This window comes from Aquila chrysaetos, chromosome 15 (genome assembly GCF_900496995.4).
Source record: "Aquila chrysaetos chrysaetos chromosome 15, bAquChr1.4, whole genome shotgun sequence".
In the NCBI taxonomy this organism is placed as follows: domain Eukaryota; kingdom Metazoa; phylum Chordata; class Aves; order Accipitriformes; family Accipitridae; genus Aquila; species Aquila chrysaetos.
In genome coordinates this window covers 30,880,362-30,904,706 of record NC_044018.1, presented here as the reverse complement: position 1 = coordinate 30,904,706, position 24,345 = coordinate 30,880,362, and the positions used below count along the sequence as shown (strand labels likewise).

The 24,345-nt window shown below is 46.5% G+C and overlaps 1 protein-coding gene across 20 annotated transcripts in view; it reads left to right on the top strand.

Moving 5' to 3' along the window:
• The window catches only part of R3HDM2 (R3H domain containing 2), a 56,138-nt gene that overhangs the window by 17,617 nt on the left and 14,176 nt on the right, over positions 1–24,345 (top strand). For 8 of the 20 annotated variants that reach the window (XM_030036773.2, XM_030036772.2, XM_030036777.2 and 5 more), the window contains 11 exons: positions 11,796–11,994; positions 13,161–13,202; positions 14,866–14,952; positions 16,573–16,699; positions 17,834–17,912; positions 18,681–18,740; positions 19,435–19,575; positions 19,966–20,074; positions 21,265–21,360; positions 22,885–22,916; positions 23,014–23,067. In XM_030036773.2, coding sequence (XP_029892633.1) covers positions 11,827–11,994; positions 13,161–13,202; positions 14,866–14,952; positions 16,573–16,699; positions 17,834–17,912; positions 18,681–18,740; positions 19,435–19,575; positions 19,966–20,074; positions 21,265–21,360; positions 22,885–22,916; positions 23,014–23,067 — 995 coding nt within the window. In that variant the 5' untranslated portion in view covers positions 11,796–11,826. Of the gene's footprint in view, positions 1–23; positions 83–11,795; positions 11,995–13,160; positions 13,203–14,865; positions 14,953–16,572; positions 16,700–17,833; positions 17,913–18,680; positions 18,741–19,434; positions 19,576–19,965; positions 20,075–21,264; positions 21,361–22,884; positions 22,917–23,013; positions 23,068–24,345 lie in introns of those variants that run through there. The other 12 variants (XM_030036774.2, XM_030036766.2, XM_030036764.2 and 9 more) reach the window with 6 other exon arrangements.

The window sequence follows — 24,345 nt, the reverse complement described above, 5'->3', positions numbered from 1 at the left end:
TACCCCCACCATGCGAAATACAGTATAGGTATAAGTGCAAGCGAGTGTTTCAGGGATGGGGACCTGACATCATTCATCTCTGGTAAGTAAGTGACAGGATTTCTGCTGCTTGATGGGGTTAATTTAAAATGGTGCTGTACTAAAATGAATATGTGGCTCTGTGATCTCATTCAAGACTTGAGAGTGTGAGATGAGCTTTCTCCTTTCTCTTTTTGGGATGCTGGGGATGCACCTACAGGAGACAGGGGAATCCCCAATAAGCATACTGTACTCTTCCATGTCATTAAGGAGTTCCCTGTGACAGTCTCATGGGTTGTCCTTGTGTCTTAGCTTGGTGTTCATGCCGCTTGCTCCTGGGTAGTTTCTGTTCATTTTGCAAAGGCAAAATACCCACTGCTCTTCTGCTGGGTTTTACGTTAAAGGATTTACTTGTCTGAAGCTGGCTAGTTGATGAAAAATGTTGACTAGTTAATTGGCTATGTGCCATATGACATTTTCAGGTTAGCTTATGCAATTTGGTGTTCTGTAGGACTATATTGGTGTTCACATATATATTAACCCCATTTTTAAATTATTTTAAACCTATCACTGAATTGGGTTTGGGTTTAGTGGAATCAGGACTTTGGATTGCCTTTACCTCCTTCTCATACATGTTCATCATCCAGTCTTGCCTAAAAAACAAGTTACTGGAAATGATGCTCCCTTCATTTGAGATTTAGTGCTAGGAGCTGGTTTTCTTGGGCTTGAGGTATTAGCCAGTTACTGTACTGCAGGATCTTCATTCAGGTGCGTTGGACCTGTTTCCTTTCCCTTCATGTCTTTAAAATGCTTATTTAAACTGGAAGCATCACCTGCGGCTTGAGGATCTGCAAACAGCAACAACAGCTGCTGCAATGAATGGTGAGCACTTCAGCAGGTGACGAATGAGTTCATCTTGCTGAAGGCTGTGGGAAAGTAGGAAGAGGAATATCTTACCCACTCTTCAGACTCCCCCTTCACTGTCAAGTCCAACTCTTGCAGCTGGCAGCCAAAAGATAAAGTTGATTTTTTTTTTTTTTTCCTTTTAATCATCACTCCCCTCTTTGTTCAATGATCAAATCAATTTCTGGATCCCACCTGGAAAACAGCCACAGTGTCTTGTATTTGCTGTGTACCCCTTGGCTACTTAGTGTGTCAGGTGGCTCAGTATCCTCTGCCAGCATGGTGAGAAGCAGGAGCATCAGCCTTGAAAACAGAAAGGGGGATAGAGATAGCAGCCCTGCTTTTTGCCTTCCTCCCAAGGAGGTTTGCCAGGAACTGGAATGCTTTGGGTCTGATTAGTAAAGTTTGAGGATCTGCTTTGCCGGCCCAGGTCAGCTCAGGAATGGTAAGCTAGACTGGGGAATGCCTTGTGCTTTCAGCCAGCTTTTTAGTCTTTGTGCTTATGCTTCTAACTGGTGCAGGCATGGCACAAGAGAAGTGTGCCAGCAAGAGGATAAGAGCCATTTCTGATGTGCATTTTTCCTGAGCCTGGTTGCCACCTCTGTATCTGCAGGTGTCTCTTACCTGATGTGGTATTTCATTATGGATGGGTTCAGGTGGAAGGAATTCTGTTTGGGGTTCTTTGAAAGAATTAGGACATGTGTCAGTGGGAACTGTGCCAGGGTTTTCCTCTGAGCCATGGAAGGGTTAACAGAAGTTCCTGTTCAATGCTGTCCTATTGCATCTTGACACTGTAGAAAGTAGGTGGATAATTCCTTGCTAGCTTTTCAGGAAACCCCTGTGGTGGACAGCCCTCATTAATTGTTGCTGGGAAACTGCTTTGACGTCATGGGAGCAGTTCCCTGGTCTTCAGATGAATACAGGAATAGCTCATGATGGGGAAGGGAAAACCGGTGTGAAATGGAGAAGGGAACTCTCTGACGGGGAGATTCTCATCTGAGATTTATCTTTTCTTTCTCCCAGCGTTCTGCCTAGGGACCCTCAGAGGAACTGTCCACAAAAATTTACAGCAATATGTTTGGACCAAACGTAAGCCCTTCCTTCTCAAGAACTGTTTATATTGATGGCTTCTGTGATTCTTTCACTTTTTAACTATTGGCTGGTTGTTTGTTTGTTTTTCTCCCCCAGATTTTGTTAACAAGGGGTGAGAGGGTTCTTGCTTGGCTTCACTGCAGCTCCCAAAATAAAAAGAGAAGAACAGCATCACTGTTTTGGTTGGTTTGTTTTTAACATCAAACAAATAATATCCCCTTAGACTAACAGAAGGAAGAGCAGACGGACTGAAGATGGCTGCTATTGCTGTGAACTTCAGGCTAAGAGAACTTTTAAGCCTGAGACTGTTTAAACCCACTGTCTTCAGTATCAATCGAATTTTCTTTCTTTGCAAACCCTCTTGTGGTGTTTGTGCAATAGGTTCCTTTCTCCCAGTGTTGTCCTATCTGTCCAACCTGTCAGCTTCTGGGAGGTACGTAGAGCTGTGGGCGTCTAATAACTGTAGAAGGAATTCTCTGCGTCTCCTTTTCCACGCTTGCAAAATAGGTGTAAGCAAAGTTTACCCATCCAGTTCAAAGTGCTTAAGAGATTTTTGTACGCAGAAGTGCTGTAGAGCAGCAGCGAATGTACTGGGTTGCTGATTGAGTCTGGTGTTTCCAGCTAGGGCACTAGAGGGCTTGAAATGCAAGTAAACTGTCTAGCAAAGAGCTGATATCAAGGTGCCTCAGTGGTGAGAGGAATGAGGCACCACTGTCGATGTTGAGCAGGCACTGCAAACAGAGCTCCATTCTCCTTTTCTTGTCAGGTCACTTGAACATAAAAGCTATTCCAGTGCATGGTGCCGTAACAGTCAATAATGGATGCATTATTTTAAACTGATTTTTTTTAACGATTTGTCATGGTTGCTCACTTGTATCTTCATGTGATAACTCCCTCCACACATTGTTTTCTCCTCTCAATGCATACAAAAAGGAAACATGCATCAAAAGTCAAGGAATAAGCCTAGTCGGGGTGGGGAGGAGGCTTTCAGTGGGATCTGGGGATCTTTACAGCCTCTGGCTTTGGTGCTGAACTGAATTATCTTCCCCAGGAGATCTCCAGCATGCCTGAATCCAATGATTGCCGCCTTTCTGTGCCATCAGCTTTTCACAGCAGAAATGAGATGGGAGTTCTGGTCTTGCGTAGCATATAGTCTGCTTTTGGAGTAAAAAGAAAGGACCTGAATATGCAGGCAATCAAGCTGGATTCTCTGAGCACATCGGTCAGCTCTACATTGAAATTTCCTGTCAGGCATATGGCAACTCTTCCTGCTGCTACTACACCCAATCAGCAGTTTTCATGTACAGGGAAAAAAAAAACAACGCACTCTTCCTTTGCCATTTTGCTTTTTTCCTTTGGTTGTGAGCCCCGAGTCCCTCAGCTGACTCAGTGGTGGCAGCTGACTGGATGGTGCAGTGGACATTGCCATCTTTGTATTCCTGGCAAATGAACAGAATCTGTGTTAATTCACTGACATAATTTCTCCCCTCATGGGGGGAGGTTCATGGGTTCATGGGTTGGTTCATGTGGCAAGGATGTTTCCAAGCATTACACCTTGGGCGTGGCAGGACATGCTGGGTATGCTGGGATACCCTCTTAACTGTAGTAGGGAATCCTTCCTTGGTTTGATACTTGCTCCCATTCTGAAGGATCAGGGCTCTGTTATGAGTGGAAGTTATCTCCTTTACTACCGAAATTCAGCCAGCTCTGACGTGAAAGCTAGCAATTTAAGCTGCACAAAAAGAACAGCATGGCCTTTGGGGCAAGAAGCAAAGACCTGTGTTGAGTGGGAACATCTGGAATCTGGAGGGGGGAAAGAAATTAATTGTTCTGCTTTGAATTTTTCTATCCTGAGACAAGTGCAAAGGGTTCTACTGTGAGCTTTTCCTTCCACAAGAGGCTGGATCTCAACACAACAGGCACCAGATTAAAAACTGCAGAATCCCCTGCAGAGCACGTGGAGGCATTGGGTAGGTGGCTGGACACGTTCATGTTTCGGACATGGTTCAACCGCATCTTCCGTTTTCTTCCATCGCAGGGAAGAAGGAATATCTCCTCCAGTCCTAAAAGGACTTAGGCCTTCCATGTGCTGCCCAGGGCACTGCATTGCTTACCTTACAAGATCTGATGAAGTTTCTGTCTTAGGCCCAGATGTTGTTCTTCCCATCCTGTATGAGGGCCTTGTTTTCATGTTGATGATGAAAAGAAAAGCAACCATGACTTAAGTGGCACTTTCCTGATTGTTTGGTGCAATGGAACTCGTGTGGTAGAACCCTTCTCCTGCCTGGAGCTCATCTGTGTGGCAGGCAATTACCTCTGCTGTGTACTGCCTTCACAACAGCTGCTCTGCCTCATGTGTTTTCATTTAAGCGGTGCTTTTTGTTTTATCTTCTGCTGAAATACTCATTTTCAGTGAAAACTACTCCATTGTGTCTAGGTAAGATGTGTTGTTTTAATAGCAGCTCTCAGGCTGCAATAATGTAGATGTTTACCCATCCCCAGAGTGCTGTGGTCCCAAAGGCTTTGGCAAGGGAGGCCCTGCTGCATTCTTACTGCTTCCATGCCTGCCTAGGGACTGTGGTGCTGCTTGTTATTTTGATGAACTAAGATCCCTAGATAAAGCAGGTAATTCACAAAAGTGAGGGAAGTGAACCTGCCCTGGGAAGGTGGCAGCCTGCTCATGAGAATGCCATTTGTCAAACGTGCAATGAGTCTTCAGCGTTGATGCATCCTTCCTGAGGCAGTGCTGGAAAGGCCCTGGTACTACAGTGTGTGTCCTGTTTACTGCCTTCCAAGGAGCCAGACTCAGCTGTGACAGCAGCATTCTGGATGGAAACCCTGAGTTGCATCCAGGTGGAAATGGCAGGCTATTAAAGTTTGGCTTTTCAAAGCCCATAGGCAAAGCATGCTGGATCTTTTTGATTCTCTCTTTCCTGATATGCCAATGCACCTTTATTGTTCTGGCACATTTGATTTCTGTGTATCACATGAAGATGATTTTGGCAGTCCTGGCACCAGTTGTGTCACACTCTTGGAGTACAGTAATAGCAAGTTGACACCTATCCTGATTTTAGTGCTTGCACTGATTGAGGGAGGTAACAAAATAACTGATTTCCACCACCACCACCACCACCCCCCGAAGTTATCTTGTGCTTTGAGATGTTCTACATAATGAAATCCATGCACATACTGCATAACTGAGAACTACTGCCATGGTGATAATTCAGATGTTTCCCATAATGCACCTACTGGCTATTGTGCCATTCAACAGGGCTGACTGCACCTGTACTAGTGAACAGCCTTTTTAAAGGCATTTCAAATGAAGAGGAGCTCTAGGATTACATCTCTTCTCCAGGCTCCAGTTCCTACATTCAGCCAGAGATGCAGAGGCGAACAAACCATGGCCACCACAGCTAGGCTGTTGCAGACACTGGCCTCTTCCTAGGGGTTATGGTCACTGGAACAGGCCCGGTAGCCCCTGAGCTTAAGCCTCTCAAAACAAAGTGGGCAGTGGCTCTGCTGAGGTGCAGAGATGGGTCTCCCTGAAGGGATTGTCTTGTAGCAGTCCTGCCTTAGAGCACAGATGTTATGTGAACAGCCAGGAGAGCCATTAGCACCTTAAGCTGCTGCAGCCATTTGCTCAGCAAATGTGAAGTACAGCTTGATATGGGGGCTTTCCTCAGCTGTGGATGAAGGCAATTTAACTAGTGTTGTCTTACCCTCCTTGGAATTACTTGGGAGGGACATGTTGGAGACCTCCTGATATTTTGCAGAATTAACTTAGAGGGCTTCTATCTCACTGGCATTTCCTGTCTCCTTGTTCATATAAGGTTATTTCCCACCTTTCCACCTGAAGTCAAACCCTTCCATCTGCATCATAATTTCACCTCTTTGATGTAATGTGGGGGTGGAGATTAAGATTTAAAGCAATGACTAAGCACTGGGGGCCTATACACTGTGCAATCAAATCTGGCCTCCTGTTGCTTGGGGATTTTTTTTGCTAGGTTTTGTAGGAACTGTATGGTAGTGAAAAATTAAATCCCTCACTTCAGCTGATAATAAAAAAAGCAATGGAGAGAATTTGGGAGAGGTTGCTTCATTGGCTGAGACAGTTGCAGCTTATGAGCGTTCCTGAGTAAGGTTTCAGGGCTTTCTCACTGAACCAGGTGCTCATTCTAGCTAGAGCTGTTACCTCTGACAGGGAGCTGTTTTCTCCAACAGGAGGGAAGGGGGGTGTGCTCAAAAGGCTCTTTACCTATTTGTTTTCAGGTTGAGGTTGCAGACTTTTTATGGGATTCTGGGGATGCCCCAGTCAGCAGTGTTGGTGCAGGCAGCTTACATTTTGCAGAGTGGACTGGGAGCCCAAATGGAGCCTAGGAGGGAGATGTTTCAGGAGCTATGTGGCCTTTGTTGGTCCTACTAGCAAAGCCTTTCATTACAGCCTCTTGTTGCATCTGGTAGGTGTACTCTAATACAGCAAAAATTTTACCATCTGCTGTGCCCTGGCAGAAAAGGAGAAGACAAAAGCCTCTGAAGATCCTTCGGTGCAGAGAGGGAGCACTGTGCTGCCTGACTTAGTAGAAATGAGGAGGCTTTAATGCCTTGAATTTGCAGCACCCTCTCCACCCTGCCGCCTCCACTTTTTCCTGTGAAAACCTTTTCTACACCAGACGCTGTGCTCGGGAAGGGGAGTGAGGAGGGGGAATCTAAATCACCCCCCAAACTTGTCTCGTTGCTCCTAGTGATAGAGCCTGTTGCCATGGAGCTGTGATTCCAATTGGTTGACCTGGAAGCCAATGAGCAAATTGTTCGTGAGAGCATCATCATTTAACCTTGCAGGAGGTACTTACTCAGTGATATATGATGCTAATACTAAAGCCTTACACAGAGGGGTGCAGTGAAACGCTCAGATGCTGGAAAAAGGCCACTGCTTTCCATCTAGCCTCTTACAGGCTGGTTTGTTGGTTTTAATTACCAGTTGCACCAGCAAACCTCCCTTGGGCTGGGCCAGCTCTTCCTGCACAGTTCTCCTCCCAGTGCTCAGAACTGCCTTTGATTGTCCATTGGAGCAACGTGGTGGACTGTCCTGCCTGCCAGTGAATCACCAGCCTCAGGATGTTTATTTCTGAGCCCTCAGAGCACTCTGCTTAGCATGTGATTGGATATGCTTTGTTTCTAAGTGTGCTTTCTTTATATTTTATAACCAGCCTGAGGATGGAGAAAGCCACTGTTGTTATGGCTATGTCAGGGTTTCTTCTTGGCAGCAAGACTCTGCAGCCTTGTCTGTAGTGAAAACTCTGTTCCATTAACATTGATGACCTGGGCTGAGTCTGGTAAGATTTCTGCTCTGCCCTGTTGAATGCCTTCTGGAGTGAGTCTCGGAAAGCTAAAAAATAATTCATTAATAACCAAGGGAGGAGATGGAGGGGAGTGAGTCAAGATTCTTGTCTTTGAAGCAAATTGTGAAGCCTGCAAACTTGCTCCTCTGGTCATGGGTTGGACAAGGGACTGAGAAAGCCCACTCACACTTGTTTCCTTTCCCCCTGAAAACTGAGAGGTATCTTAGCTCTCTTGCATTGTGGGACAAGCTACCTCAGATACCTCTATCCTCTTGCAACACAGGAGCATGCATGTAGGCAGCTACAGCCAAGCAGCCATATGTCTTCTTTGCACCCTCATTTAGCTCACAGGAGTGTGTCTGTACTCTGAGAAACAGGGCCAGGAAGAGAGTGTATTTAGCAGTAGGCTTCCTGTTTTTCCCAGATTTGCTGCTGGATCCATCCTAACTGTAAATGGAGAAGTTTCTTGCTTTTATTCCCTGCCTAACCAGCACCAGTTGCGGCCTGCATTGTCACGGCTTGGCAGCTGCAAATTGCATGTAGCAAGAAGGCAGCAGAGGTGGAATTCAATGTTCCCCTTCAGGGTGAAGAGGAGGATGTAAATCTGTCCTGGCTACCCCTTCACCTGGCCCTTGGCCAGCACACACAAAGTGTTCACACTGTCACTGCCCTGACTGGCCTGTTTACTTTGCCAGCCTCCAGACCCAAACCAAAAAATCAATGGCAGCTCACCCACCTTCTGTTGCTCCGTTTTTTTCTCTTCTGACACAATTTTTGTGGCTTCCCTAATGTTGCATCTATGTAATCTTTTCATTTCCCTGGCAAGGCACAGCTCAGTCCCACCCACCCCACCAAGTCCTCTGAACTTCCACTTTCTCTGCAAGCCGCTGTCTGTCACAGCAGATCATGTCTGCCACCCACTTGCTGCGTCCCACGTCTGTCCTGGGGGAGCAGGGCTGATTCATTCATACAGAAAGGAAACCTCCTCTCAAAAGCATTGCTATTGAGAAGCACTAGCAGTGCACATACCTTCTTTGAATTTTGTGTGCAGGGAAATATCCTGGAGGACCGCTGTCAGGGATGGAAGCTTTATCAGGAGGGGGCAGCCTACAAAGGTCAATTCAGTGGCTCCGAGTTGTCTTTTTTGGAAAAGGAAAGGGAAAACTGATGATAATCCCCTTGTTCTGATGCCAAAGTTACATTGCAGTATGATGAGGAAATATCCTGTTACCCTTCTCAAATTTGACTGAGGTGCTTAGCTTGAGGGTAAAAACTTGTTATAGGGTGGCTGTTGCAAAGAGAATGCGCTGTACAAAACCTGCTCCCTTATTTTAGCAAAGAAATTCCCCCTTTAGGTAAGAGTCGCATGTGCAGTTCAGGTACCTCCTTATGCCTCCCCTCCCCAAATCTGCTACAGGTCCTCCTGGCTTGTTTACCAGCCAGGCCCCTGGCTTGCACATGAGGCTGGAGCAGTTGCCTACAGCATGGAACATTTTGGGGAGGGGGGAGGCAGAGTTTACCAGCTTCACCACCTGCACAATCTAGACTCCCACTAAGGAGGCTGGCATGCAAATCAAGCAAGTACTCTCTTTTCCTTTTCTGACCTAGTTCCTGTCGAAGGCATCGCAGCAGAGCACGACTCCCTCATGTGGGGACTCACCACCCCATGCAGTATGCTTGCTATAAACCTGAGAGCTTGATTGCAGTTCCTATTGGCAGGTGCTGGATACTCAGCCTGCTGGGATGAAGAACAGACCCTTGCAGCTGAAGGATAGATGCCTCAGTGATTCCCGAGGGAAGCTGCTGCAGGGGTGCTCCAGGAGGTGCCTATGGGATCATCTGTGGTGCTGCACGCTGTCCCATGGGACTGTGCCAGGAAGGGGTAGGGAGCAGCCAACTGATCCATGCAGTGTAAAGATCTGCACTGATCAGCATTCAGAATAGCAGATCGAGGTGCTCTCGCCCTCTCCTCCACCTGGTTTTTGAGACCATGTACATGTTTGGAAATTGTTAGCAGCCGAAAGGGAGAGGTGTTTGCAGAATCGTCTTGCAAGGCTAATGTCAACAGCAGACTGCTCTCTGATTCCTTTTCTGTAACAAGCTATCGATGGCAGCTGTTTTCTGCCGGGAGCCACCAGTTTGGTTGTGGGACAGGCTGCATGGTACAGTGTGATGATGCTGGGCTGAAGGAGCCTGGCTCAGCACTGCAGCGGACATGGCATGTTTGTTCAGTGTTGCCCCTTAGGTGAGAAGAGAGCCTTCTGGCCCCTGGTGTCCTCATCTTAACACTTTCAGGTGTGCTACCTGCTTCCCAGGTGTGGGAAATTGCTTATGGAATTAACAGTGGCTTTCTTGTAACCTTCCTGCTCTAGAATGAATGCATGTGAACAGTGGCTGAGATCTTCCAGCAGGTCTCTCTAGTGAGAAATACCTTGTTTTCATACAGTGCTGGGATGTATCTGCCTGCCTGTATCAACCCGTAGCATCCACAGTCACTCCACTATGGATACATGCATCTGCCTTGAAACATACTGGTTCCTATGCATAAACCATACAGTACAGCCCTGTCAGCTTAATCCTTGCCAGCTTTTTTTTGCTTTCCCTGCATCCTTTTTCTGTGGATTTTCTGGGGTCAATGGTGGTATTTCTCACACAACCTTAAGGTGCTGCTTACTCAGCAAGGCCTTGGGTTAAGTAACTTTTTCCTTTCCTGGTTCTCCTATCTATGATTCTGAACTGACAACAGCGAGTCTTGCTGCTGGGGTAAAGCTCATCGTAAGTCTAGAATGGGTGATGATAGGTGTGAAGGAAAGCTAAGGTGACTGCAGCTTCCTCCTTTTGTCAGTAAGCATCCTGTTCCATCCTCTCGCGTGGATCCAGTACAGTGCTGGCATCTCCGAGTCACAGTTGCTACGTGGTGCTGTGGTTTCTCTGGCTGCAGCCCTGCCATGGGGGGTTGCCTGTAACACAGGGCATTTTCCATTCACAACAGGGCATACGCCCTGGATGTCTTAACAATTTTGTTACAAATCCCTGTAAGAATCCACGAGCTAGAAGCACTTGATTGCACTCTCTCACTTTCTGTATCTGGAACTGATTCCAGTAGCTGCAATAAGAGTCAAATACATGTTTTATGTTCAATAGCCCCACAAATTAAAGTGGAATGAGGTTAAATTAGTTAATGGAATATTAGCAGTTCCCATGCAGAGCCAAGAGTTGATAAATGTCTGAGATCTGACTCTTCCTCAGACATGTTCTGCCAAAGTAATTAATAAAACAAGTTGTTAAATATCAGCTGTGTTTTCCAGTGCCCAGACCTTTTGCCTGAGCCTCTCTCAAATTTGGGCTTCCCCTTTTCTTTTTGGAAACTTGTCTCAATGGGCCTACCTTTTATGCTGCCTTTATCCAGCCTCCTCATCTATCATCAGGACAAACACTGGGTTCTGTGCAGGCAGTGTCTCTGCAAACGTGTTTCTCGGTACCAGAATCCCTCTGCAGTCCTATGTAAGCTGGTTTAACCCTCACTCAAGCCCAGAGAGGCCTGCTTTGAGTTAGCTGAGAGGGCTGACATTTCAATTCTAGGCAATCGGTTTGGAATTAACAATTTGATGAATGGATATGTGACATGTTCATTGCTCTTGTTTAAGACTGTCAGCAGACTGAGGCACATGTTGCTGCCCTGTCTAGATTCTGCTCTAATTCAGAGGTGGTTTCAGGGGTTCTGTGGGCTGCCTGTGTTCTTGCTAATCAAAAGAAAGCAGTTAAATGCAACTTTGTCAGGAAGCATTATTTTTTTATCTTAATCTGTAATTTGACTGGTATCGTTTGACTCCCACCTTTCCTGAAGTATCTAACCATACGCAGCTAGAGAGAAGATACCAGGGGTTACCTTATTTCACAGGAAGAACCAGAGCAATGTCTTGGGTGCGAGGCTGTTCTCTCACTGAAGATTTGACTGATTGCAAGAAGGACTGGGCTGGGATTTGGGGAAAATAGGCACATTTTTTGTTGTTTGTTCTGGGGCAGAGCACACCTCCTCTGGTTGCTTGAGTTTATTTCACCTACTGAATTCCTTGCCTTTGGATGTTTGCTAGCGTTAGGACTACCCTCAGTCTCTCCCTTGCATCAAAGCAGTTAGAGGGCAGAGTGCCTGCACGGGGGACCTCTGTATATCTCAGAGGCTTTGTTCAGCCCTGCTAGTGTCTCCAGAGTCCTGGTGAGAATCATGGAGCTCCTGCAAGGTCCCCTTGAGCCAGGTGCTGCAAGGGGCTCATCCAAGGGGATGAGTGGGTGGGCTGTCATTGAGTGCTTGGTTTGGGGTCTTTGTACACAAGATGAGTTACAAGGAAGTTACAACCTATATGTGCAAGAGTTTGTGTTCCAGATAGAAACTTTCTCCACCCCCTGACTCCCTTCTACCCATTCTGTCACCTCTTCTGGCAGGTGCTCATTGCTACGTTGTAGGGCTCTGAAGATGTCAAACAGCAACACAGCACAGGAGTCTCTGGAAATAATGAAGGAGTCTGAAAAAAAGATGGTTGAGGAATCTGTGAACAAAACCAAATATGTATCCAGGTCACCAAGCAAGGAGGAGGTGGAGAAGGATGGGGGGGAGGAGGTCAGCGTGCGCCAGGAATCTCAGGTAAGCGAGCAGACAAGTGGGTAGTCCCTTCTGCCAGCTTGCGGAGCTGGGCCTTCTCCTTCTACTTGGCAAACACAAGCTATTTGCTATCCCTTCCGAGAGGGGCCTAAGCCTGTGCTAGCACCTCCCAAGGGGATACCATGCCATACAGACTGTGTTGTTCACAGGCTGCTCTCTTTCTCTTTAGCTGAATCTGTTCTGCTCAGAGTGGAATAATTTAAATATTCTTTGAGCCTGGGTGAAAATGAGACTGTTGTACTCCTGGGGGCACTTGTGCTCAGTCCCCAGGTTCTAGTCCCATGGCTGTTACCTCCCTCTTATTCCTTTCTTTGACCTAAAGATCAGTTAATGACTTAATGTGAAGTGAAGGCATCCCAGGGAAAGCTTGGTTTCAAGAATGGTGCTTGGCCATTGCTTAGCTGCTGTTAAAAATGCCTGAATAGGAAGCGAATGTTTTGGGATTTCATTTCAGCAAGGAAAAAAAAAAATCCATGCAAGCATCATTTGGAGGGTGCTGGGACTCATCCCTGCTGCTCTGCTCTCCTGTCACATGTGCTTTTGGCTTAGTGTTGAGCTTGAAGAAATGCCCACCCTCAACAACCTGCTGAATGCTTCTGCATTTAAAGCTGCTGGCTGGCACCAGATTTGTTCCACCACTGCGTGGGCAGACACCAGTGTTGCTCAGAAAGAGCCTGACTTTGGTCACTTTGTCATGTGGAATGGGGAAAGATTTCTTAGAAGGTAGGGATAACAGATGACTCAGTGTCTCTTAAATCAGAGCAGCAGTGTGTCTCTCTCATGATCCAGTGTATTAGAACCCCCTTGTGTCCCAGGAATGGTAGAAGACTTCTAGTTTTCTCACTTAGAAGTGTGTCATGCACCTCTACCTGTATACCCTGTGATCCCACAGTTGTGCTGGTTCTGTCAGAAACAGAGGAACTGGGTCTAATCCATGTGAAGTTTTTTAAGCAGTTTTTGCCCACCTGGGGCCTGACAGGGCAGCCCTCCAGGTCTTCCTATTCGCACATGCTTCCATTACTGTCAGGTAGAGATTTTCTTCAGAGTCATTTTACATACCCAGTGTTGTGCTGCCTTGCATAGCAAATACCATTTACAGTGTACACATTCAGATTAAGCTTCTTGCCTTCTCTTTTCTTTCTCCACAGAGGCGAACTTCGAGTCATGGACATGCCAGAAAAAGAGCCAAGGTATGATGTCCCATTCTTCTTTTGGCCATTCTGAGCTGAGTTGTGATCCCAACCATAGCATGGTACTCTCAAGTCTTTTGTGTCTCCAGAAGCAACATGCAGCACATGATGGTTCAGGACAGTAACTTTCTATGCACTGGAGCATGAGTGCTCCTTTTTAACACACACTTATCCATGAAGGAACTGTTTGCTGTTATTAACTGCCACACCTGTCCTCTCCCCAGAGCCCAAAATGCCAGAAATGAAATTCAGAGGTGTCACTGGAGGGACAGGGCAGTGCACTGGCCTGTTACACCCTCCAGTTAAAAGCCAGGGTTAAGTATAACTGCCTGGTTTCACATAAGACCCTTTTTCTTCAGGGAATACCACATTTGCTCCCGTAACGATGGCACGTGCATGTTAGTGAATCCAAAAATTTTGCTAGTAATAAGCACCAGGACACCACTGTTCTAGAACATTGCTTGTAGGCAAAATCTTGGGGTAAAAATGCAGCCATTGCGTGATTTATTTTATTTTATTTTATTTTATTTTATTTTATTTTATTTTATTTTATTTTATTTTTTCCCCCTACTGAAGCACCTTATCAAAAGTGGCCAAGAATTTTCCAGGCTTGGCAGTTACAGAAACATAACATAATTCAGGAGTCCATCTAGTCCAGCTAGAATTCATTTAGTCCAGCCTCCTACTCAAAACAGGGTCAGCTATGACGTCTGACTAGGTTGCTCAGGGCTTGATTTTAAAACTGTGATAGAGATGGCGAGGGTGTCGTGTCCCCCCCGCTTTTTTTTTTACCTTTCACAAAAGTTCAAACCCAAATGAAGACAGATTCTGCCCTGAGGCATGGAAGAGAGGGGAGATCAGTTAAATTTGTAACAGGGGTTCTGCCTGGGTTTTTTTCTGATGAAAGTAATGTATGAAAGAAATGTGCTGCTTATGGTTCTGTTTGGTCTTAAAAGCCAGGACTGTGCAGTACCCAAACAGGCTGTCATTCCCATTCCTGCCCTGTCTATCCCTAGGGCAGAATGTGTCTGTGCACTTCAGGCCTTTCTCCATATTGTTGATCCTGCCTGGGACCTCATGTGACTGGTTGATATATTTTTTCCTATTGGTCACCCAAGTAAGTCAACTTGCCAAGAGTCCTGAAAGTGCAGGTTTTATTTTAAGCGTTTTTCTCTAAGCACTGCTACATTACCCAAAATGACCAAAGTCATCAGCTCAGACAGGCAAGATGTAAATGGGATGACAGCCTTTTAATTAAGAACAGTAACAATCTTCACATCTTAAAAAACAATAAAATAGTTGGTTTCAGCTATATCCTTTGTTAATGGTTTTAATTCTTGCCAGGTGAGGAGGGGAGAGGCTGGAATTGCTCTTGCTGAAGAAGTCAAAGAGCGCATGAATTAAGGCAGCGAACTTTCTCACCTAAAATTTGGTTTGTTCAAATCCTAATCAAAGACTGAAGGAAGAAAATAACTGATTTGTTCTAGGACTCCAAGCCTTTGTATATTCCTGTTTGCTGCAAGAAGCTGGTTTGGTAGTCCTCCTTTTTAGCAGTTTAATTAACAATAACTGCATGAGTGGCTTGGTAATGCAGCAGCATGAACTTAAGTATGTGCGTTTTGGCTGAGGTGTCTTAACTATACTCCTTCTTTTCCTTCTCCAGTCTAATTCAAAGCTTAAACTGGTCAGGAGTTTGGCTGTATGTGAAGAATCGTCTAGCCCCTTTGTAGATGGGCTGCTGGAGTCCCAGGTAGGCCTAGAATGAGTCAAGCTGTGGAGTGTGGAAGCCCAGAAAATCCACATCTTGCTAGAACTGATGTCCTGTCCTGGGCTTGTGGGTCTGAGTGCCAAGAATTTCCCACAAGAGGCTGCTTTTGAAGGAAGCTGTCATGCCTGTGAGCACTGCTCATATGTGTACAGTCACAACGCTTCTCTTACGAGGAATCATCTGCATCAACTCACTGGGCACCCCCAACTACTTAAGTTGTGCAGGCTTAATGCCCCCGAAAATGGAACGGCACTTCATGTTCACAAAGCCCCTGGGGTTTTGGCCATGGGAAGGAAGTTTTTATGCAAGCCCTTTTCTTGCAGCTCAGGCTGCAGTGACTGAAAGCAGCCAGCTCACAGAGAAGTAGTATGCACTGCTCTGCAGAGACGATCCCCATCTGTGGTCACTGTGGGCAGTGACAGAGAAGCTGAATCTTGAAGGTGGGCAGCAGTCAGGGAGGCGCTGAGAACCTGTCTGCCCTGGCGAGAGCGCGTGGGTTGAGCTTTCTCTGCCCACACAAGCTTTAGAAGCACAGGATGGTGCAGTGTGCGGAGATCTGAGCTGGCTCACTGTAGATCAGGTTGTGGCTAGCTATAGCCCATCTTTGTTGAGCTGACGTAGTACCACACCATGCAGAGTCACCAGCTTAGGTCTGTGGTGCTAAATCAGAGACCGCTGTGCTACTTTCCATTGACAAGGACAAACTTGGCCTATGCTAGGGCTGAGTGCTGCCCAGACCACCTCACCCTTGTGGTGAATGGGGTACTTGGCCTCTAAGCCTTCCTTGTGTTGAGACCCCCAGCTCCAGAGGCTGGTCTCCTGTCTTATGGTTCACTTAGAACTGTAGGGTCACTAGGACGACTTTTAAAGCAACCATAAGCACACATCGTGGTGCCACAGAGCTGTACTAGTGTAAAGGCAGAAGGACGGGGAAGGATCAGCTGGCACAAAGGGTAGTGGTTTTATAGTCCATTTTAACTTGAATTTGAGCAGCACATCATCTGACATTGCCTTTGACAATCTCACTGGTGTTTAACATTTCTTCCCGTGGAGCAGAGGGAATCCTCAGGCCATGCTGGGCAGTTGCAACTCAAGAGAGGATGTGAAAAGAAACATCAGAAGGCCCCGTGTGGCACAGGGACTACTCATCGCACCACATAAGCTTTTTGCTGTGTATTCTGTTTTCTCTTCATGCCCTTTCTCTTTCCAGGTTAGATGGTAGAGTCTTACTGAAACGGTGCAGGACCTACCTCACCTTAGGCACTTCTGAGTCCAAAATGTAATAGCATTTTATCAGCTTCAAATAGGGAAGCATGTTACTTAGATTCTGAGGTGATCCAGGCAAGGTAGGTTTTCAACAGTGACAAATGCTGTTGAGAGCCCCCTCAGAGCCTGCTGAAGGCTTTTCGTTGGAAGGAGGGTGGGGAGAGAGACTGCTTTGTCTGCTCTGAGAATGGGGCTTCTTATGAAATGTCTCAGATCTGCGACCTGAATCTCCTGCCTTTCTGTGATGACTTTCTCAGTTGCCAACATCTACAGCCATGGCAGTGATTCCAGGGAGTGTACAAGTGACTCAGACCAGCCTGGTTTGTTTTGTTCCAGGACATCATTCAGTTGCACGTTAGCTGCCCCTCTGACAAGGAAGAGGAAAAGTCCACAAAAGATGGGGCTGAGAAAGAAGAAAAAGACAAGAATAAAGAAAAGGCACCAAGGAAAATGCTGTCTCGAGGTCAGGTGCTCATTTGAACAGGGCAGGTCCTTTCTTACTTGCTTTGAGGATTCTGCTGGCCAGTGGTACAGTTGTTGGAAGCAGAGCGGTTATCTCTGCTGATGACTGTACAGGAACGTATCGTTTTCATGACATCCTTTCTGAGCAAAGTATGGAGAGGGAGCGGGGAGGGTTTCTCTAGATTATTGGCATGTGCCCCAACAGACTTGCAGGCTTCCTGCATAGTTTATAGTAATCTGGTGGCTTTTTAAATGTGCAGATGCAAACCCAATAAGATCCACTGTATAGACTTTTGCTTTCAGCTTAGATTTGATTTTATAAAACCTGCTACAGGTGGCAAGATATGAGGTTGCAAGGAGGTGAGCTAAGTTTCTGCTGTATGATCCTGCGTGTATGATTTTGGGGCATAGAAATGGCTAAAAAGATACACATTTAATCTGGTGAGCAAATTGCACCTGAAAACCTTGTACAGACAGCAACTCTGCACTGGTGCGGATTCAGTTTCACTTACTGTTTTTTCTGCGATTACTTTTAAATTAAAAAGGGTGTGGGGAGAGGGGAAGAACAGGGCCAGTGGGGCTTTCCAGTTAAATCGCTTGCGGGATCAAAGGTGCAGAAGTTGCTTGTACAAAAGTATGGTATACTACGCTTGCAGGGGCCTCCTGTAACAGCGTGGAATATCCTGAGTGTACTCTGAGTGGCTGGTTTTAGGGGCAAAGTTTCCTTCCGTGAACTGATCTGATCTCCCTCTCTCTGGCATCCTCTTAATGGGGCCTTGTGCTCATAGTGCCTTGTATGTAGCATACTGATCCTCCTGCTGCTCACAGGGGAAAGGATATACAGTCCCTATTTTACAGATTGAGAAATTTGACCTAGAGGTTGCATTCAGAGCCTGTGCTAGAAACTGGACTTGAGCCCAGGTGATATGGGTCCCAACCTGTGCAGTTCTGTAACAAGGTGGGCTTTTTTTCCTCTCTTCCTGTTGTGAGTAGTTGGTGCTGAGAATGAGGCCGAATTTCCTCTGGCAGCAATGTGGGGACATCATCCTCATGCGTGTAGTGAGACACACACCTCTTCCTTTCAGTCTATTCTATCACAGTGTTTTGTTAATTTGTTCTGCTGCTGTTGTTTCAGATTCCAGCCAGGAATATACAGACTCCACTGGAATAGATTTGCATGAATTTTTAGTAAATACACTGAAAAAAAACCCACGGTAGGTCCCTAGTCAGTAAAACAACATGCTGATGGAGTGAAAGGAGGGAGTACCTGGCGACCGATGCTTCTTTGATTGACTCTTAAACCCGTGGTGTTTGTGTGCATGTGTGTATATATATGTATGTATTCATGTATCTTGGGAGGAGGGGGATACTGCAGCAACTACAGAAAGTACCTGAAAGTGTGTTTTACTTTTTGGAATTCAGAGATCATTACTTGAAGCTGGGGCAGCATAGAAACAAAAAGCACAACTGTAATTTTATGTACTGCAGTCAATCAAAACATGCAATTGTGTATTACGAAGAGAGAAAGAGGAAAAAAAAATTTGTTTGAATGCAGCAGGAAGGAATCTTGATTGCTTTAAAACCCTTCTATAAATGATTGTCGAATACCAACCTCTAAAGCAACTGCTGCTGTGTCAGTAATAAATGTAATCAAGCCAAATGCTGGCGTAGAATAGCAAATCTGGAGTCTCTACCAGTGGAGCTTCCAGCAGAGCAGAGATTCAATATTACCAAAAGCCAAGCACTGTTAGCAAAGCAACAACTTTAAACTGAAAAAAAATCTGGCAATTAATTTACTGTATATGAAAAAATGTGGAGTTTTTTAGTTCATTCCTGTGGAGGATGTGTGAGGCCTGGTTAATAGTGTTGCTTGCTCCAGGTATTTGTGACTTTTCTCTGTTGCGGGGAGGGGGGTAACAAGCAGAGAAAGCTGTGTTTCACTGCTTCTAAAGGTGGCCTTTTCCTTTTTCTTTTCTTGACAGGGATAGAATGATGCTACTAAAGTTAGAACAGGAGATTCTGGAATTTATTAGTGATAACAAGTAAGTGATCGTCAAGTTTGTGTCAAGCAAAAGAGGTTTGTAACTTACAGTTTAGGAGCTTGGGCACCCGGGGGGGGGGCGGGGAGAAGGGAGTGTCTTTTGGACATGCTGGTTAGGAGGCCTGTTCTTTTGTACATCCTCCACCTCCTTTTGTCCATACACAAGGTTTCTGAGTATCATATTGATTGGGTATCAATTGCTTTAACACCCTATCCACTGTGAAGGAGATTAGTGCCATTGTGCTTCTTTTCCTAGCATAAACTGGGGGTGGAGAAACCAGGGGCAGGATTCACATCCCAGAACATGAGGTGGAATAGGTGTCTGCAGCAGAGCTTGCAAACTTCTTTATCTAATAGGATCAGAGAAGTCGCAGTATAAGTACTAATTCTGGCTCCTGTTCCTGCTTAGAAACAAATGTGCATTTCTACACAAGCTGGTCTTGTTTCAGGAAAGGCCTATTCAACCTGAGCTCTTGAATCAGCCCAACTCTGTCTGACAAAGCAGTGTAAGCCCATGCTCATGCTCAGTGTAAGAGGCAGCACTTGAGTCATGACTTAACTGCGTAGAATAGGTGGCATGGTCTGACCTGGGATCTGGTTAAGGCACCTCTGGCCTTGATCTCTCTTTTGTTGTCAGATTATCATTGTCTGTTTCAAGGCCTTCTAAATTCTAATGCTGTCTCCCCTCTTCTCAGCAATCAGTTTAAGAAGTTCCCTCAGATGACCTCATACCATAGGATGCTGCTGCACCGGGTAGCTGCCTACTTCGGCATGGACCATAACGTTGACCAAACCGGGAAGGCGGTCATTATCAACAAGACCAGTAACACACGAATGTAAGGGGGAGGGAGAGAGAATAACTGGGCTGGCATCCCCTTCCCTTCCTTGCATGGTGCTACATGACCCCCAGACACAGAGTCCTGGCATGGTCCAGAGCAAGATGGATTCCACACCACATTTTTTTGCCTCCATAAGAAGGGTAGGTCCCCTCTCTGGAAGAGAAGAATCCCTCACTTCCAGTCCTAAGCGTATGTATTTGCAAGCCCTTCCTAGCTCTCTTTAATTCTCAGAGAAGGGGCAGGAGCTCTTGTTGCCATCAGACAGAGGAGAGATTCAACACAACAAACATCTTTGCACACCCCCTTACTCCCTGCAAAGCAGTGGTTTTATGAAGACAGTTCTATGCCTATTTTTGCCCTTCTAACAAGGGCTGGTTCTTCCTGCAGCCCTGAGCAGAGGTTCTCTGAGCACATCAAAGATGAGAAGAATGCAGAGTTCCCGCAGAGGTTTATCCTAAAACGAGATGATACCAGCATGGACCGAGATGATAATCAGGTAAGGGTGGCAATGGGGTATCTGCATACTTCGTGAAAGTTAAATGCGACTTTTCTAAGATGAGAACAACTCTAAATTTCTCTTGGGTTTCCTGCAGTTACCTTCTTTAATAGAAGCTTCTACCCCACCCAAGCAGCAGCATCTAGATATATCATGAAAACTTTACAAAAAACTGTGGAAATGCATGAAGAATTTGTGTGGATTCTGTAGGGGGTACTTTTCTGTACCCTGAATATCGACTGGTGGCTGGGCCAGGCTTTAAGGTGAAGCCTTTTGCTAAGGTTTCCTTGGAAATGCCCCAGAGCTGAGTGTTGCCAAGCATCTCTCCCACCCCTCCCCAGGGCTTGCAGCGAGTCAAGCTGTGAAGTCATCAGGACCTCGCAGTGCTGCTGGAAGGAAACCATCGGCAAAATGAAACACTTTGAGCTCAGCAGCATTGCCAGTCATCGGAGCTAAAAACCCTCCTGAATCTCTGGCTGCCTTCAGGCTGTCACAGGTGGCACCACACCCATAACACAGAGCTAGCCTTGTTCATCTGTGGCTGTTTTCCCAGCCTGTGTCAGACAGAATCTTGAACGTCAAAAACGGGGCAAGAGACAGGAGACCTCTTCACCAGGGATCTCATGCTCTTTGCTCTTATAGTTCCCATCTTAACATCGCCCCAGCATACCACTATCCCTTGCGTTGGGTCCTGTTTCTGAACTTCAGTCATCAGGATGGGGAGCTGGTCATTGCGGTTGGTATCAGTTTCTGGTTTCCCCATGGTGGTGCTCTGCAGGTGATGCAGCTGCCCACGAAGCACAGAATCCATGACTGAGCAGGAGTTTGCTGTGTTGGCATATGCTCCAAAGAGTGGCCTTTAGCTTTTGACCCCTGGGAACAGACTGTCTTTCAGAAGCACGTGGTGATAGTCCTGATCTGTCCCTTCTGAATCAGGCAGAGTTCAGGCAGAGTGGTTGTGCTTGATCCAGGAGGTGGAGTGCACTAAGACCTCCAGGATGTTCATCCCTAGACATAGGTGTCCAGAAGGTAGGTTCAAAGGCAGAGGCTGTGTCATTGCATCCAGGCATCATGCACACACTGCGTAATCCACATCCACTTACACTGCTACGTAAAAATAGCAGCAGCTGACTGCGCCCCCTGCTCCCATTGGCAACTGCTGACCCGCTGAGATGTGTTTGTCCCTTCAGATCAGACTCCCCTTGCAGGATGGGAGAAGGAGCAAATCTATAGAAGAGCGAGAGGAAGAGTATCAGCGGGTCAGGGAGCGGATATTTGCACGAGAGGTAAGCTTGGATGACTCACTTGCCAGGTACCTTCCTGGAACTTTGTGGCAGAAGGTGACCTTGAGTATGCTAAGAGGTCAGATCTCGTCATTGCCTTTTCTACAAATTTCCCAGTGTTCTTGGTATCTACCATTGAATTCCAGCTCCTAACAGAGATGTCTAAGACATTGAGATAAAGGAGCCACACCTCCACTCCCCAGTCTGCTCCTTCCCTAAATTGCCTGTTTCAGGGGGCAATAGACATGTGGGGACTGACAGAGGAAGCAGTTTTGCTCCTTGCTGCCCAGCAAGATTATAAGCTTATGCAATGGCATTTCTGGGATGACTGGCAAATCGATGAACCTGAAAGGAGCAGCAGCTGTCTCCCCCAGCTTCTCTCCAGTGCTGCAGCTTCGACCTCCTGACCAAGCAGTGCTGCCCTTGGAGTATCAGGCAGGGCTCTGTGCCTTTACGGGATGAATCTGGGCAGTACGTTTATTGTCTTTCTTACGAAGTGTCCAGCCTGGTTATTGCTTCCTTGAGATCTCTGCTCCTTATGTGGAACTCCTCTAAGCTGGAGCTGTGTTCCTTGCTCACGTCTGGCTCAGAGAGGCTGCTGTGCTCTGCTGTGTTGCATACTATCTGCCAGCTGGAGGCAGCTCTCCATGCTGTGTCAATGTGGCAAATGATGGAATCGGGGACGATTCCAAGTGCCCGTCTGTCGTGGATCATGTTCAAAGTCCAGCTCCTTGCCTGCTGCTTTTGTGCATCTTGGGGATGACACCTTTCATTTGTCCTAATGGGAATTGCCATGCGCCTGCCCAAGGAGGATGTTAAGGCAGCCACTGTGCTGAGTCCCTAGTCGAGTCACCAGGCTTCAGCTGATGACTCTCCAGCCAGTTGTGATCATGGACTTGTCTTACATGCACAGGCCCAAAGCCATCCAGAAATGTTAGTAAGCAGCTCTGCCTATAGTCCTGGACTAGAACAGGTGCTGTCCCATGTTAGCACAACACTGGGTGGGCATGTACTTACCCTTGCTCTGTGTTCATGGGCTGAGCCAGTGCTTTGCATCTGACTTCCAGAGGCAGGGGTGACTATCTCAGAGTGGGCTGGGCTGGCTTTGAGCCCTCTGCCTTTTTTTCATGGCTCTGATGATTGTGCCTGCATTTAGCAGATAAGGACCCTTGTATGTCTGGCCTTGATTGTTCCATTGACAAAGCTACCATCAAAGCTGACTTAAAGCAATGAAGTAGGGAGTTGAGGACTCAGATTTGCAAACTCTTGAGAGATCTCAGGGTCACAGGTATCAGGAAAGGTTCTTAATGGGCCTGGATGGAGAGCCAAATGGGACTGGTGTGCAGAAGGCTCAGCAAGACTCCTGAGCGACCAAGTAACTGGTACACAACTCAAACTGTGTCGGAGTCCCATACTGTTAGTGCTTTGCTCCTCTTTGCTTTGAAATTGCTTGGGCTTGTTGCTTTCAAAGTTACTAAGTCTCCCTTTTCTTTCCTTCCCGTCTCCATGTCTTTTCCGTGCTTCCAGACTGGCCAGAATGGATATCTCACCGACAGCAGGTTAGTACTGTTTAGCAGACAATATTTGTATCTCTGGCTTTCTCTATGAGGACTGCATGACTCTATAATGATGCTTTTTTCTGATGTTAACCGACAGACTCTCCAAAGAAGGCTTTTCTTCTAGTTCTCACAAACGGAGGCAGATTTTTAGGTATCTCTGTGTGACTTACTTTGTACATTGTCCTGCTGAGTAAGTTTGCCCCATGCATGGCTGCTTGTGAAGTTATTGAAGTTGTATTTTTTGCAACATCAATTTCCAAGTCCTTTTTTGCTGATTCATCGATTAAAATGGAGGGGTGGAAGGTGGGAATGGCAGCGAGGAATGGAGAAGCGGAGGATTCCAGCAGTTTTCAAACCATTCCTCCTCTTGTTTCCCAAAAGGATAGGAAAGTCCCTGCCCTTACAGTGACAGGATCAGCATCCATATAAGGTGGGGTTGTCCCTAATCCCTGATTATAAAGGCTGGATTACTTAATGGTGGCAATGAAAAGTCTCGGGCTTCCATTTCAACTGGACTATGCTGCAGAGGGCACTGGGAACATGTCTGAGCAGCATTTTCTTATAAAGTAGTTTTCCTGTGGATGAAAGGGCTGGAAAGATGGAGTTAGCCTGACAAGTCACCTTGCACAGACCCCTGCTGCAGGAGGCTGCTGAAGGTATGAGGATAAAGAACAGGATGAAAATGGAAAGACCCTCATGCCTGCTGTCCTCTCGTTTAGTAGCCAAGCTCTAGAGATGAAGCATCTCTGTGTATGAACAGGACAGGAGGATCTAAGCAAGCATAGGAAAAGCTTTGCCTCTCTCCTCAGTCCATCGCATGGCTCAGGCTGTCCTTGGAGAGACACTGTCGTGGAAAATCAAGTGTCCTTAGCACAGTTACAGGGACTGTGTCCTGGAGTCTGCGCATGGCAGTGGTGTTCAAGGCAGGGGCTATAGTTTTCAGATCAGCCATGGAGCTGCAGTAAAACTCGCCCAGCAACTGGCAAAAAAACCCATTGCTGGTGTGATTGCATCTTTAGGAGCTGAACTGCAGCCACGGCTGCGCTAGGAGCTTTTCTGACTGTTGCGCCCGGTCCCTAAGGAGCTTGGTTAACCTGCTGTCTTTGTTTTGTGGTTCCCATAGTGGGGAGAGGGAGGATGTGTGGGCCTTGGGACCATTTTTGAGCACTGAACAGAGATAGACAAGCTCTTGAAGAGATTGGGGTTCCCTCAGCTATGGTGCTGGAGATGATGTCTCTGAACTCCAGAGACTTACCACCCTCAAAGCCTGGCATTCAGAGCAATGCAGCTGTCTGTTTCACTCACTTGGAAGTCCTGTATTAATGCTGCTGAAGCACAAATCTGATTGCAGAAACCTCTCTGCTGGTGGATGCACTTGGAAACAGGCTGTAGTAAGGCTAATGGAGAGGAAGGCATGGCTGAAGCTGCT